The sequence below is a fragment of the Epargyreus clarus genome, unplaced genomic scaffold (genome assembly GCF_041222505.1).
Source record: "Epargyreus clarus isolate Ecla_fem2 unplaced genomic scaffold, WU_Ecla_fem_2.2 ptg000007l, whole genome shotgun sequence".
NCBI classification, from domain to species: domain Eukaryota; kingdom Metazoa; phylum Arthropoda; class Insecta; order Lepidoptera; family Hesperiidae; genus Epargyreus; species Epargyreus clarus.
In genome coordinates this window covers 16,655,476-16,670,430 of record NW_027332215.1, presented here as the reverse complement: position 1 = coordinate 16,670,430, position 14,955 = coordinate 16,655,476, and the positions used below count along the sequence as shown (strand labels likewise).

Sequence of the window (14,955 nt, the reverse complement as noted above, 5' to 3'; positions counted from 1 at the left end):
AGCAAAAACAAAATAATTTCTTACCGCTTAACAAAATATTCAGGTCTCGCAACAGAGTTTTTTCACAAACATAAAGCCTCCCAATTTACTGTCAAGCCATATGCTCAAAAGCTTTCGTATTGTTTGTGTTTAATTTCTCATTTTGTACGAATTTACTTATGTTTATTCTGTCAGCAAAATGAGCAATATGATAATGTATGATTGGAATTATTGGAACGAAAATTGCCAATAACAGAGAAAGTACCTGATTTTTCTATTATATATGAGTAGCAGACGAGCACCTGGTTGTAAGTGGCTATTACGACCTATTGACATTTGTAATCAACCCCAGATAAGATTAGAGTCCTGCCTAAGATCGATTACAGATGCGCCGCTACACCTGAGAACTAAGCTGGAATGCCTCGGAAAAGTATATATAGTCCAACCAGAACATAGCAGCGCTTAACACTGCTGTTATAAGCTAGAACTAGGTATGGCGGTGATGCCTCCGGAGTCGAATCACAGAGGATTCTACCGCCTTTAAACCACCTTGTTTCCAGTTATATCCAATTCTATTAAAAATGTGCACCCAACCGTATGTCGTTAGTTTTAGATGTCGGCATTAAAAAAATCACTTTCATTTTTCTTAAACGCGCCAAAAGAAGAGGAACTTCAAAAATTCCGTCATTGTTTTCTTCGTTACACGCGGCTTCTCCCCCCATGTTAATTATCCAGCTAATAGATTACACGTGGCGGAACAAACGGAACGAGAAAATTTATTTGATTTTGTAATTAATGTGCGCATTGGCTGCGTAAGCTGCGTTGCTTCTAAACGTGTACGTGTGTGTGTGTGTGAATTTTCGAGGGAACTATACAGTTTGATGCTGTACGCAATAACCATCTTATATTATCCACAAAAATAAAGTCTACAAGCCGTACAATTGTTCTAAAAAGTTCCTCGATGAATCGAAGGGTCAATTTGCGAAGTTAACTTAAAATAAAATAGTGAGTCTAAAAAAATCTCTCCTTCGTTTTAAAGTATTGACTTGTAACTATTTCTTCTAAGTGACCCGTAGTTTAGAGAAAAATTAACCAATATCATAAATAGATACCAATAGCTTAACGTGTATAATGGAAATGTCCGTTAATGTAAACATACTGTTTATACTTTTCGATAGCTGAATGATATTCATCGTTTGGCCGTTATTCCCGAACGTCCAACTTAATATTTATTAAATTAATTAGTAATCTGACAGCGTAATCAAGTATGGTAATACAAAACCATAGGAATATGTAGATAAACGATAATATTTGAGCTCTTGTGCGTAAGCATATTTAATTTGATCGTATACGTACGTTTTGTTTCATGTTGCATTATGTGACATTAATAAAGGCTTTTCACATTTAATGCATCTGCATTTAAGGTAACGTAATTACGTTAGGAGCGTGTCTGTCTAATGGAACAAATTTGGTATGTACTCGTATTCACAGTTGCGAGCACCGTTCTCATTACCCCCTTCGTATATTCAGAGCGTACCTATAATAAAGGGCCGAAAAAGGCGCAATTCAACATTCGCATAAAAGTCTATACCAGAAAAGGGTAACTGTCATATAATTAGACTTTTATCTTATTCATAAAATCTAGGGCAACTATTGGTTACCTACTATTACTTGAGCAACTAGCAACTCTAGCGATTAAGTAGTTGTTAATGCAACTGTTAAAACTGCTTATAATATTTTGCATCTATACAGTCGTGTAATATATAATAATAATAAATGATCAGCGCTATCGGCTTAAGCCACTGCTCAATATCGCCACAAGGTGGTTGCCTTAGCAGCTATCGCCACAACGATAGTAGCCAAAAAAGTAAGTAAGCCATAGGACCTTCAATGATATAGTAGTGATTTTTCGGACATGGGGAAGAAAAGCGTTATCAACAATTGGTAATAATTTTTACTGAAATATATATCAAATGTCAGTAAACCTGAGATGATGTTTGGCGAGATTGTATATACGTATCTATTATTTTAGACAAAGCTCCCCATTGCTTAGGCCCAGGTAGGTATTATATAGTTATTAGGTATATACTATGCAATAATATATTTTAAAATTAAATTCCGTATTAATAAATTGGAGCGGGAAATGTAGTGGTGAATAATAAATTTTAATTTAACAGTCACATGTCTGTAACATTAAAATTATAATTAGGCGTGTCTGTTCAAATCATACAAAATTTTGTTTCAAGTTTTAGAATAATCGTTAATTTTATTTCATGCGTCAAAATGCAGAGTATGATTATCAACGTAATATAAATAATCATTAATAACGTTTTTTTTAAGGATTTCATTTTGTCAGAACATTTTAATTCGGCAATATCTATAGCAAGATATCACAACTCACTCACAACAGGTCTATCGGCAAAGTCGTTTACACTCACAGACATAGAGAGTATCAGACGCATGCCGTGGCAGACAAAATAGTATTACAATATTCAATTCCTGTAGATTTAAACGGGGCGTTCCAAAACAATCTATGAAGTTTTGGCAAACACTACTCAAATTTGGATTTGTTGGCGATTACAGTCGGCTCTCATTACAGTTTGTCTATACAACCTAAATACATCGTAATGAGTTTTAGAACTATTCGATACCCATCTACATACGAGAGAAAACAATCTGATATAAGTATACGGAACAATAATAACATCATTTTGTAATGTTTCTCATAATAAAACTTACTACCAGTACATTAATGTTAGTAGTCAGACAAATTATTGTCCCACTGCTGGGCACGGGGCTCCTCTTATACGAGGTATTCACGCAAAAGTCCACTGTGCTAGTCAAGAGGGAAGTTGTAGACATTTCACGCCTTTAAGAACTTTCTTCTAAAACTCTCCGGTATGTAAGGATCCTTTCACGATGTTTTACTTTGCCGGTAAAGCAATAGTACAGGATCCCTAGTATAGTTTTCATCATTTATTAATAACAAGCTGATTTTTCGTGAGTAGCTTCGTTTCGACAAGACGCCCAACATTTTTCCTTACAGCAATGTTGGTAAATGGTAGCTTGATGGGGCAGCAAGGATAAAATATGTTGACCGGACGAATTCTAAAAATTTATTACTAACCAAATTTTTCTATGTTAATTATCAAGATAATTATTTAAATAACGTGAAAAAATATTTGTCCTACAAAATATAAGGTTTTTATTAAGGCGTCCCCCCTCTCCAACATGTATCATAAACAAGGCCATGAAAAATAATTACTAACCAGCTGATTTTTTTTTTATTGGCTGTCTACCATTTACATAGTCTACCATGCACATTGTCCTACAAATTACATGGTATGTCATCTCGGACCTACACTTAAAAGTTGTAGTACTAATACTTAATGTAAAAATAATTAGTATCAAGCTGAGTGTTCCAGAATAGCTTCGTTTCAATGAGACGCCCAACAAATTCTCGTACGAAAGTTCTCGATTGTGGTTTATAACTAAAATAATAGGGATGAAATATGTTGATTTGACGAATCAAAAAAAAATATTACTAACCGAAATTTTTTTTATTAATTATCGAGACAATTATCTAAATAACGTGAAAAAATATTTGTCCTACAAAATATAAGGTTTTTTTTAAGGCGTCCCCCCTCTCCAACATGTATCATAAACAAGGTTATGAAAAATAATTACTAACCAGCTGTTTTTTTTTTATTAGCTGTCTAACATTTACACAGCTTACTACCCACATTGTCCTACAAATTGCGAAGTACGTTATTCCAGTCCGCCAGTTTTATAGTTTATTTATATTATATTATAGTTAAATTACAAATCTTGTAGGATTAATAAAAGTTACCCTTTTTTTTGTAGGACATTGTTTTATTTAGATAAAAATTATATTATCCTATCACGTGATACCTTTGTCCTACAGTTACTAATAAAAAAAATAATCCTGCGGAATTAACATCTTTTCAGCGTAGGTCCGAGATGACATACCATGCAATTTGTAGGACAATGTGCATGGTAGACTATGTAAATGGTAGACAGCCAATAAAAAAAAAATCAGCTGGTTAGTAATTATTTTTCATGACCTTGTTTATGATACATGTTGGAGAGGGGGGACTCCTTAATAAAAACCTTATATTTTGTAGGACAAATATTTTTTCACGTTATTTAAATAATTATCTTGATAATTAACAAAGAAAAATTTGGTTAGTAATAAATTTTTAGAATTCGTCCGGTCAACATATTTTATCCTTGCTGCCCCATCAAGCTACCATTTACCAACATTGCTGTAAGGAAAAATGTTGGGCGTCTTGTCGAAACGAAGCTACTCACGAAAAATCAGCTTGTTATTAATAAATGATGAAAACTATACTAGGGATCCTGTACCAAAGTGATATTTTGTAATATGCAAATAACTTTGAATAATCGGGCCTTTTGATCGATTTACATTGAATTTGCTCTATTGATATTATCGTGTAGGAATTTATTAATAAGAAACCTATAACTATAAATCGTGTAAGTTGTTATTACAAACAATTCTGTCTGCCAAGTTTTCTGCAACATTAATGTGTTGTTTTCTCAGAGCATATTATATTAATTGTATTAATCGACTTGATAACATTTAAGTAAGTATACAGTTTGACTTATCGATAAGTTGATATTAAGTTTAATGGACTTTTGTCTCGTGACATGATATAAATGATTGATTGCTTTCAACGAACTTATACATACAGGTTGATTGTCTAATTGAAAAGCTTAACTTTGCTTGATTTATATTTACCAAAGTATAACTTTGGGTAATAGAAGTGTGTTGGTTAATAGAAGATTGGTTAATAGAAATGGCACTGACATTTATAGGTACGAGTTTTAATATTTATTAAGATTTATTTATTAATTTATATTTTTATTTATTGTTAGAAATCTATTAAATTATTTTATTATAGTATTATTTTAATTAATTATTTTGTGTTATTGTTATGAAAATAAGTTACATAGTTACTGGCTGGTGAGATGTATGAGTTAACAAAAAAAGAAAAACAACGCGGCTTGACGTTTGAGTTGTATTTTGCGCGGGAATAAGAAGACTTGTGAAGAGTTGAAGAAATAGTTTTATTTGTTCATTTTAAATATTATTTTTACCAAATAGAAGAGGGCATGTTAAAACGGCTTTGGCTGTTGCCGAAAGATAGTATTTAAGCTGTCCAAGACGCTTTCAGGTAGATAACTCGGCTACAATTGACTTCTCCACTACCAGAATTTATAATAAATACTTACAATATTTATACATATAAGTAATACCTGCAAATATAAGTAATATCTTTTTATGGTCAAGTTAATGTAAAGGAAACGAACTCGAAAGAATTAAGATGTGCCCAATAACGAATCCCGAACCCCAAAAGGGGAGGCATGTAAGTCTTTTATTGTTTGTAGCAATGCAAACATTGTCTTGAAGAATGAAGAATGAAAAGAAGAATAAAATTGACGATGAGTACTATCCACAGAATTTTTAAAGCAAATAAAGAATTCGAAATTCAAATGTAGTTGCTATCAACATTCGACTTGCAAACGTAGTTGAAACTTTAGGATAGATGTCATCACGTAGAGAATTTATAATAATAATAACGTACTATAAAAAGGTTAAAAGCTTGAAGCTAATGGAATTTATAATTGAGCGGTCAGCCTTTAAAACTCTATGGCTTTTGAAATGTGCGTACCTATTTTATATTTTATATTTTTACATAAACAAATTTAGCTACTGTAAGTGTTGCTATTTTTAAATTTACGCCGGTTATTTAAAACTAGCTGGACCTGGTAAAGGTTGTGTTGCCATATAAATAAAAAATTAAGGGTGTAGATAAGGGTTTATCTTTAATCACAACTTTTTTAATTAGGGATGACTGAGAGTGTTATAAACGTAGGAGTAGACAAATATAATCAGAAAGCTTCGAACTGCTAAGCTATCGGGAGTTACACGTGTTATTGTGAGTCAACCATAAAAGATAGACATATGCTGTCGTGGGATAATTTTTATATAATTTTGAGGAAAACATTTGCATCATACATCATTTCTATGTAGCTTTAACCATTAAGGTTTCACACGCGACGAACCCTAAAAAAATGGCGTAACTTCTCCCGTTTTCCCAACATTTCCCTTTACTGCTCTGCTCCTATTGATTGTAGCGTGATGAAAAGTATACTATAACCAGCTCAGGAGCATGAAAAATAATTGTACCAAGTTTCGTTAAAATCCGTCCAGTATTTTTTGTTTCTATAACGGTTATACGGACAGACAGACAGACAGACAGACAGACAGACCGACAGACAGACAGACAAAAAATTTACTGATTGCATTTTTGGCATCAGTATCGATCCCTAATCACTCCCTGATACTTATTTTGGAAATATATATCATGTACAGAATTGACCTCTCTACAGATTTATTATAAGTATAGATGAAAGTTTATTTAAAAATCTATTATCTTAGATTATAAGAAAATACCAATTATTGAGTAGTTTTTGATCGAAAATATCATTGTTATCGAATCGAATATCGAAAATATCAATATCAATGTTTAACGAAAACAGACGATGTTCAAAAGGTAATTATTTAGAAAACAATTTAATGGATCCTTATTCCTTATTTATATCATGTGCCGGTGGAAAATTACAACATTTTTATGGAAACATCATTTTCTTATTTTATCATAATAAGAGTTTTGGTCTCTCGATATTGTCTTTTACTTATCATTAAAAAATTATAGTCGAGTAATAGGAAACAGAAAAGGACAAGCCAATTTGATCATTGTAGATTTTTTCAGTAATTTTAATAGGTAAGTTTTCTTGAACTTAAAGCGCATTTCGAATATCAGTAATATTCGGAATTTATTTAGCTATATCGTCTTTGTTGCTACATACCTATATATTTTAATTTACACATATAAGTCAGGTGGGCTGCTTAATTAAAAAAATTGCACCACTTTTAAGCGCTAGCGCTATAAGTTATGGCAATGGGATCTCCATTGCCATAACTTATAGCGCTCCGAGAATACCTTAGGAGAATGATAGAACAGTTGTTACATACTTGTTGTTGATTCTCTCGCTGAGTGACAAGTCGGGCCTCAACACAGTCGCGGGTCTCCAGGAAGGCGCGGCGCTGGGCGAGCTCGCGGGGGTAGTGGGTCAGGATACCGCCCACGTTGAAAGCCACCAGGGTGATCAGGCTGGCCATGATCTATGAAGAAAAACATTGTTCATTATCTACCCATTATTGCCCCACTGCAGGGCACTGATCTCCTTTCATAATAATGAGAATTATCAGACTTCTCAGCTTTTTCACTATATTTTCCATTACCCTTAAAGCTGATAATTAATTTCTTGCAACTTGGCATCAAGTACTTATTGGCTATAGAGGAAATTTAATAAAAATGAGTCTTTAAAGTTCGTAGAACCAGAGAAGTTTGAAAGAGATAGACACCCCGCGCCTTTTTAGCATTAAGCTTTTCTTGTGTTTCATGGAAGAGCGCGTATTTTGACCTTAGTCCTTAAAAATGCTAACGCATCTATGGTTAGCTTTAGGTGTCACAATCCATATATTATATGTAGTTAGTTACAGATGTTCATGAGCGGCAGTGAACACTTACCATCAGGTGGATGGCATGTCTACTTGCCACTTCGACATTAAAGAAATGTACCTCCGCGGGCGATGAATCGTTGCGTAGCATCTGAGCGCCAATGTTGACGATGATGAGAATAACACCACCAACACTGGCTTCCACTAGTCGAACCGGGAGTGTCGCATACGTCACGTAGATGAAGAGAGCGCAGGCACCGGAGCTGATGTTCAGAGATCTGTCACAATAATACCTTTATTATCATATCTGGATTTGATAATCGTACTGAACATCAATGAGTAATCTAGGGAAAATTTTCGCATCTGGTTCTATTAATTCGGTATGCGGCGGATGGAATCTAATTTGACTGGAGGTAGGCTCAAGAGATTGCCTGTTATAACCGTGATATAAAGTTATAAAACTGCTTCAGTCGACAAAGTATTGCGTACCGAAAGCGAACATTCTTGGTTTCAAGTAAATTCAAGTATGGTTGCGAGGTGCGAAAGGAAATGATTCAAATTGGACTTTAAATTAAACCCAAAAGTTACGTTGATTGAAATCAAATGATGTTAGCTTGCTTGAGCGCGCCGGTACCAACCAGATAACGCGCCGAAGCTTCCCAAGTTGGTGAACTTTGTTTGAAACAGATTCATATAAATTAGAAAGACGTTTACAACCGTTTTCGTAGACTAAAATACGAACCGGTGTTTGGTGCAGGTTTTAGAGTAGCTTCAATTATGAAAAATAGGCTAATAAACAGTTGGTGCAGAGTTTGGGGCAACTTCATATGTATTTTTTTTATAAGTAATTACTCAATATTTTTATAAGTAACACACAAATTGGTATTTATCAAAGATCATGAGACATTTGGATAAAAAATATATTTTTGCTGCGGTTTAAGAAGCTATGCCTATAAATCAGGAAAGCTGTTATAGTATTTTCAAAACTTAGAAAACACAGACCGATCTTCGTATGGTTGGCGGCTTTGTTTGAATTAATACAAATGACAGAGCAGAATGCAAAGCTTGTTCGAAGCATGAATTTTTAATTAAACACAACACACAGTTTTGTATGAAGCCCGCGAAGACGCTAACATACACAACGTTAACAGCACGTTGAGCTGTACGATATACGAGTATAACATACGTGCTTATACACTAAAAGTACGACGTTATTATTTTTGTAGCTTTAACGATGTTTTACTTTTATGATACCCTGGAAACTAGGGAGTCGGGTATTTCCTTCTACGGGGTTGTAAAGGGTGTATCTTTTATAAAAAGGTAAAGCCGGGTTTAGTTTACTTACGCTTCGACGGATTTGTATTTCAATCAAATATTGACTGACACTCAATATTTCACTATTATACGCTATCTCCTTGTATACCAAAGACTCCAAAACTCCTACAACTTCAAGTTGTTGCAGTAAAAATTAGATGTACTTATTATTATTTTTTATTAACACGAATTGTATTACAAATTTTTTTAATACTTTGTTTTTTGTTTCGCTGCGGGGATATTATTGATTTGATATGGTATTACAACTGAAATCTTCTCAACATGCCTATGTAAAATCGCTTGCAATTTTGTATATCACGGGACAAGAGTTAAAGTCAAAATTTGATATTTCTGTTTCATCCACTTGCCAATGAGGCCAATGAGGGCCAAAGCCTGTGTACAAGATACATTATTAGGTACAAGGTAGATAGTAATAAATCATGTCTCTAACAAACTTTAAAGAATGTTACAACTAGTTACAACTCTGAACAATGACTGATTAATCTACCCTTTTTTATTTTTATACACTTTAACTAAAAATTACCTTTGGCAGGCACTCGTGGACCTATCACATCCTGTGTTGAAGTATATACATATATTAAAGCTATAGGAGTTATTATTATTGTCTTTGTATTATTTTAAAGCACAAGCAAGCAAGCATATAAGCAATTTTGTTCTTAACCTAATATTCACATATAATTTATTTACCTTAGTATCGAGGTGCCACAAAGCGCTACTTCAATCACGATGAAAGTACCGAGAACCACATAGGAAATTGTCAGTAGATAGATTTCGTTCATAGCCGGTCGACTCAGGCACGCCAAGAGACCTGATAAAAAAAACGGTATTAGACTGATAAAAATAAACTTTTCTAAATAATGTGGTAAAGACAGTGTTACATATGCGCTTGATCTCTTTTGTAAATAGCTCGTGCTAATGTTGTCTATATGATTTTAAATTCGAATGAAATTTAAGCGTAAGTAAATGTTAAGTATGTTTGTTTGCATGTCGTTTGCTATGTGGACATCACATCGGTTTTTATTACTTTTGCTGGAATATAGTACGTAATGTGAATGTGAATATGAAAACAATTTTATATATGTACATAAATAAACTTTCAGAAACAAATCGATGCTCATCTAAAGTAGCTTGTAATAGTATTATTGACTAATGTCTACAAAATACATCCAACGACCTTTCTTACTCTCCAATAATGACTGAATAAGACGTAATAATATTTATACAGATCAAATAGCAGCAGTGATAGCCTAGTGGTTAAGAAACGCGGCCTCTCGATCGAGGGGTCCGAGGTTCAAATCCCAGGCACGCACCTCTGATTTTCAAATTTATGTGCGTATTAGAAATTAATTATCACTTGCTTAACGGTGAAGGAAAACATCGTGAGGAAACCTGCATACCTGAGAGATTTATAAAAAATCTTAAAGGTATGTGAAGTCTACCAATACGCACTTGGCCAGCGCGGTGGACTATGGCCTAATCCTTCTCATTCTGAGAGGAGACCCGTGCCCAGCAGTGGGACAGTAATTGGTTGATGATGATGATGATGATGAGATCAAATGCATGCGTATAGAGTTACAATAGCTTACGTAGATAGGTGAGCGGACCCATTACTCAGGGTGTTATTACATGCCTAGACAAATATGTTCATGCGCTTCAAACTTAGGTTGGAATTTTAATATGTATATCTTTAATGAAATACTTAGCGTCCTTATAAGCTCCTCTAAGCTCATGTCGTTGAGAGCACGAGAGCGGAGTAATATTAAAAAATATTACCCCGTCAAATGAAGAATATTATTTTCCTTTTTTATGTTAGTTTAAAATTTATTCGTTATTCTTACGTTCTTTATAATTGAATATGTGTTAATGTATATCTTTGTAGTTTTTATTACGTTTGCAACTTAAATTCATTTAACTTCATATACCTACTTAATTATCGGTAGTGCTTACATAAATACACCGTATACTACGCAAATATTCTAGTAGCTAGAAAAAGTAATTAGATTTATTAACTTAAAACCAAAAACCATTTACAGTACTGGTTTTTGATTAAATCATAAAAGAAATACACATATAAGAAATCATAAAAAAATAAATAAAATCTTGGTATAATTATCATTATTTATCTGTTGTATGTAAGTACAAAGTAAACGTACACGAGTATTCAATTGTGATTTATTGATTATTTTAACGTACATAAATAAAATACCCAAGACAATTTCGTTGCGTAAAATGATAAAATAGAGTAAAATGGAGCAATTACTCTTTAATGTTTAGATCCTAGGTAAGTCTTTGTATTTGAAGCGTACCTAATTGTTTTCGTGTCAAAATTTCTGTAGCAACTATTAAAGTCTTTTGCACAATGACACGAAATTTCTCTACAGTTAACAGAGGAATAAAATTATGACATTTCTATTCAGTGACTTCACTGGTGTTGCGCGTAAAGTGTGGATATATATGTTTGTCTCTTTCTACGTAACGCCTCAACTTTTCGTGTTACACTTGATTTTACTCCACATAAAATTTCCGTACCGGGCCTTATAACTCAAATCGTTTCTTAAGGAGTAAACTCCAAAAAAAAATATTTTACCACGTGGTTATTTTAAGTATAATGGTTAATTTGCAAACTTAGTGTAATGCAGTTGTTAGTGACTTCTAACACATTATAAAATTGTCGTATGAGCGTAAACGATTTTTTTTTCAAAATTATGTATTAATAGATCCACTAAAATAATACAAAGGTGTTATTAATTTTATTTTATTATGCACCTAAGGAAATATTGTGAAGAATAGATTACTTTGGTAGTATTCTATTATACCGATAAAAAACCTATTGATAGGCCAATTAGGATAGAATTGATTTAAAGTTAACAATTTTAGTTAGTAAAATTTTATCCTTTTGGATAAAATTTTACTAACTAAAATTAAATTTGACGACCCGCGTTGCGGAGCGGTCACCATACCGGTCTGACGCGCAAAGGGTTCGATCCCCGGCCAGACAGATATCTAAATGATGAATTTAGAATTCTGTTTCTGGGTCTGGGTGTTTGTGTATTTGTCTATGTATGTGTCCATGGCACCCACGACACAGGAAATCCTAGTGTGGGGCTGTGAGTGTAGAAAGTGTAGAACTAATGACTAAAGTTAAAAAGACATTACTTACATGCATATATAATTGAGGTGAATCCGATTACAGATATATTGATTATCTGGGACGTCTTTTCCTTTACATAGTAATCCCGTTTCACCAGGCCAGAGTCTGGGTCGATGTAGCCGCCCCGGTCGTCGATCCGCATGCTGTAGACATAGATTAGTAAATATTACTCACTCCTAACAATAAAATGTAATCAGTTTTGGGAATTGAAATAGTTGCGTAAAAATCTTTTACCACGTCTTCGTGCTAAAATGTCCCTAAAATATTTGAAATACTTATTTATTTATTATGTAAATTACGGAGTGTTAGTTATTTATTCGTAAATTTTCTAAAAATGTTTTTTATTTGTCAATAATTAAAAAAAAAAATAACTGACAAATCAGCCATTTGTGGTTTCATTCAATTTTAAGACGGCGAAGTATCTTAACTAATTAATTTAATTTAGAAAATTGAATTACACATGAAATTACACTGTAACTGTTTAATTATTTTAATTTTTTTAAACAAATATCGAAAACTACTAAGTACTACCGTCTACTACTACCTTCCTAAAGGAAAGGGGTTCTTTATTCGTCGCACATATCATTTACTTACAGAACATCCAAAAATTGCAAGTTTTTACTTAATCTGCATAATATAATTAGTAATGGTGAAAAATTTGCTCGCTTACATTAATATGAATGCTTTTATTTTCCGGTTTCTGAGCTCATCCAGTATGAAACGGTTTATAAGACTTTCTGCAAAGGTGAAATTTATATGGCAATTCCGCGAAATAATTTATATAGGTACTACATCGTCGTAGACAAAGTGGTGCGCTGTTTCGAAGTTTCCCCTTTCTGATGTTATATTTGAGTTAGTTGTTTATAAATGAACATTGTAGGGTATACTTTAGTATTATGAAACAAACAAAATTTATTTGTAATGTGTTTCGTTCATGACTTTATACGATTAAAACACGGTTGTCAATTTTTGTTCGTTATTAGAATTTAAGGTCATTGTGTTTTGCGTAAAAAGTTGCGTAAATAGTTTATTAGAGTAATTTTTACATTTACAATGTTTCAAGTAACCAAAAAGCTCTGTATAGGCTTCTACCTGCACGGAGCTGCGTGGAATGCTTGTATAATTTTATTATTATAAATACCACTGACTAGATACAGACAACTATAAACCTAGAGTTACATAAATTCATTATGAATAACTAGGTGAGAATGGAATTGGGGATCCCTATTACGCTATGTGGATTACCCAACTTTACAACTTGTGAGAGCCGAGCTGAAAGCTTTGCAGCCCGTACACACGTTACAAACTTAATTTAATTCAGTTAACGTATACCTTTCTAGTTAACACATTTGCATTGAATTCAAACATCAGTGTAATTATTATTATGAAATATTATTAGAAGTGTTGCTTAGTAGGTAAATACTGTTTGCACCTTTTATAAACCAAACACGGATTTAATGTAACTTTCTATATAACTTTATTTAAAATATAAATGTTACTTTAGTTCTTTTTACTTGTTAAGTTCGCGTATCGTGTTAATTGTTTTCCGTATGGTTTCTGACAAAGACTGCATTTCGAGTTAAACAGTGGATTCGTAAGAACTTAAGAAGGTAAACTTAACAACAAAACGTAAAGTAAAAAGTTGTGAAGTATCTCCGTTCTTCAAACTTCAGTTATAAAGAGATGAACGCAACTAACGCCTTCCAATGTAATTACTTCACACACAACTTAGAGCCATCTTTTATACGATGCTTCATTAACACTAATACTCTCTCTATACATTAGACGTATGAGTAGGTATTAGGTTTTAACTTTAACAAGATACGAGTCTATATTTAATCTGTAAGGCTGAACTTCACTTCGTTTCTTTCAGGACATTAATTTGTCAAGTTTGTCAGTTCGGAATTAATCGAACCGGGAATATTGATCGGATTCTTCAGTGTTTTTTCTGAGAAACTTACATCGATATAATTACAATAAGTTAAAAACTTAGCAAAGTAGTTTTTGTTTATGTTGCATGTGTTATGTGTATTTAAAGGTTAACAGTGTACGTATGTGTATTTATTTAAAAATGGTTTAAAATCAATATATGTACGTTATATAAAAATGTGTCTACGTACTTACGTATGCATGCAAGTGAAGTTATACTTCTTTGGCGTAATTAGAAACAGGTTTTGCTTGTATCGACACACGCATGAAGTGAAACTAAAATTACAAAACAAATAAAAAAATCTAACTATATATTTCAAAATATTTTGTTTTTAGCCTCTTTTGCCAAACTTGTTTTTACTAGGCAACTTTATGGTTATCGTTATCAATATCGATATTGTTATCGATATCGTTATTGTAAAAACTCACTTTTATCATTATCGAAAACGCGCTTAAAGAAGTATAACTTAGAGAATGTTCGTTTAAAGTAGGATACTGACTGGTATTGGTCGTTGGGTTCCATCAAGGGAGCTAAGGTCGTGGTCGAGGATAAGTAGACGTACATGTCCAAGTAGTTCTGGGCGAGGAGTAGATTCCGTGCCTTCACGCAGAGTAGCCCGAAAGTCACTCCGAGCAGTAGTCCTAGCAGGTGGGTCATATTCGTCTGGTTCATGCGCAGGAAGTAGCGCTGGTACAACATTTCAACCTGCGAAATGAAAATCAAAATAATCTATTGGTCAGAAATATGTTTTACAAGGTTATAGAGCACCTTGTAGTATGCAGAGCTACCGCAACGCGTATTTATGTTTATATGTTTATGTGTTGTTGTTTAAGAATAAAGGGTGTGCAAAGTGTCGTTATTCATTAAATAGTCAATCATTCTAATTTTTGCTTGCTTATGGAATTGTGAAATTTGCTTGTTGAATTTTAAATTATTATTGGTCAAAACGTTGGATAACAACCGGATTGTAATCTCGTTCATTTATTCCAG

General features: G+C 33.2%; 1 protein-coding gene across 1 annotated transcript in view; it reads right to left on the bottom strand.

Moving 5' to 3' along the window:
• LOC140743786 (adenylate cyclase type 5-like) overlaps positions 1-14,665 on the bottom strand; it is a 44,262-nt gene extending 29,597 nt beyond the window's left edge. Inside the window, exons 1-5 of the mRNA XM_073075374.1 lie at positions 14,528-14,665; positions 12,045-12,178; positions 9,572-9,692; positions 7,671-7,827; positions 7,061-7,210 (exon numbers count right to left, since the gene is read on the bottom strand). Coding sequence (XP_072931475.1) covers positions 7,061-7,210; positions 7,671-7,827; positions 9,572-9,692; positions 12,045-12,178; positions 14,528-14,664 — 699 coding nt within the window. The 5' untranslated portion in view covers position 14,665. The remainder of the gene's footprint in view (positions 1-7,060; positions 7,211-7,670; positions 7,828-9,571; positions 9,693-12,044; positions 12,179-14,527) is intronic.
• Positions 14,666-14,955: the final 290 nt, after the last annotated feature.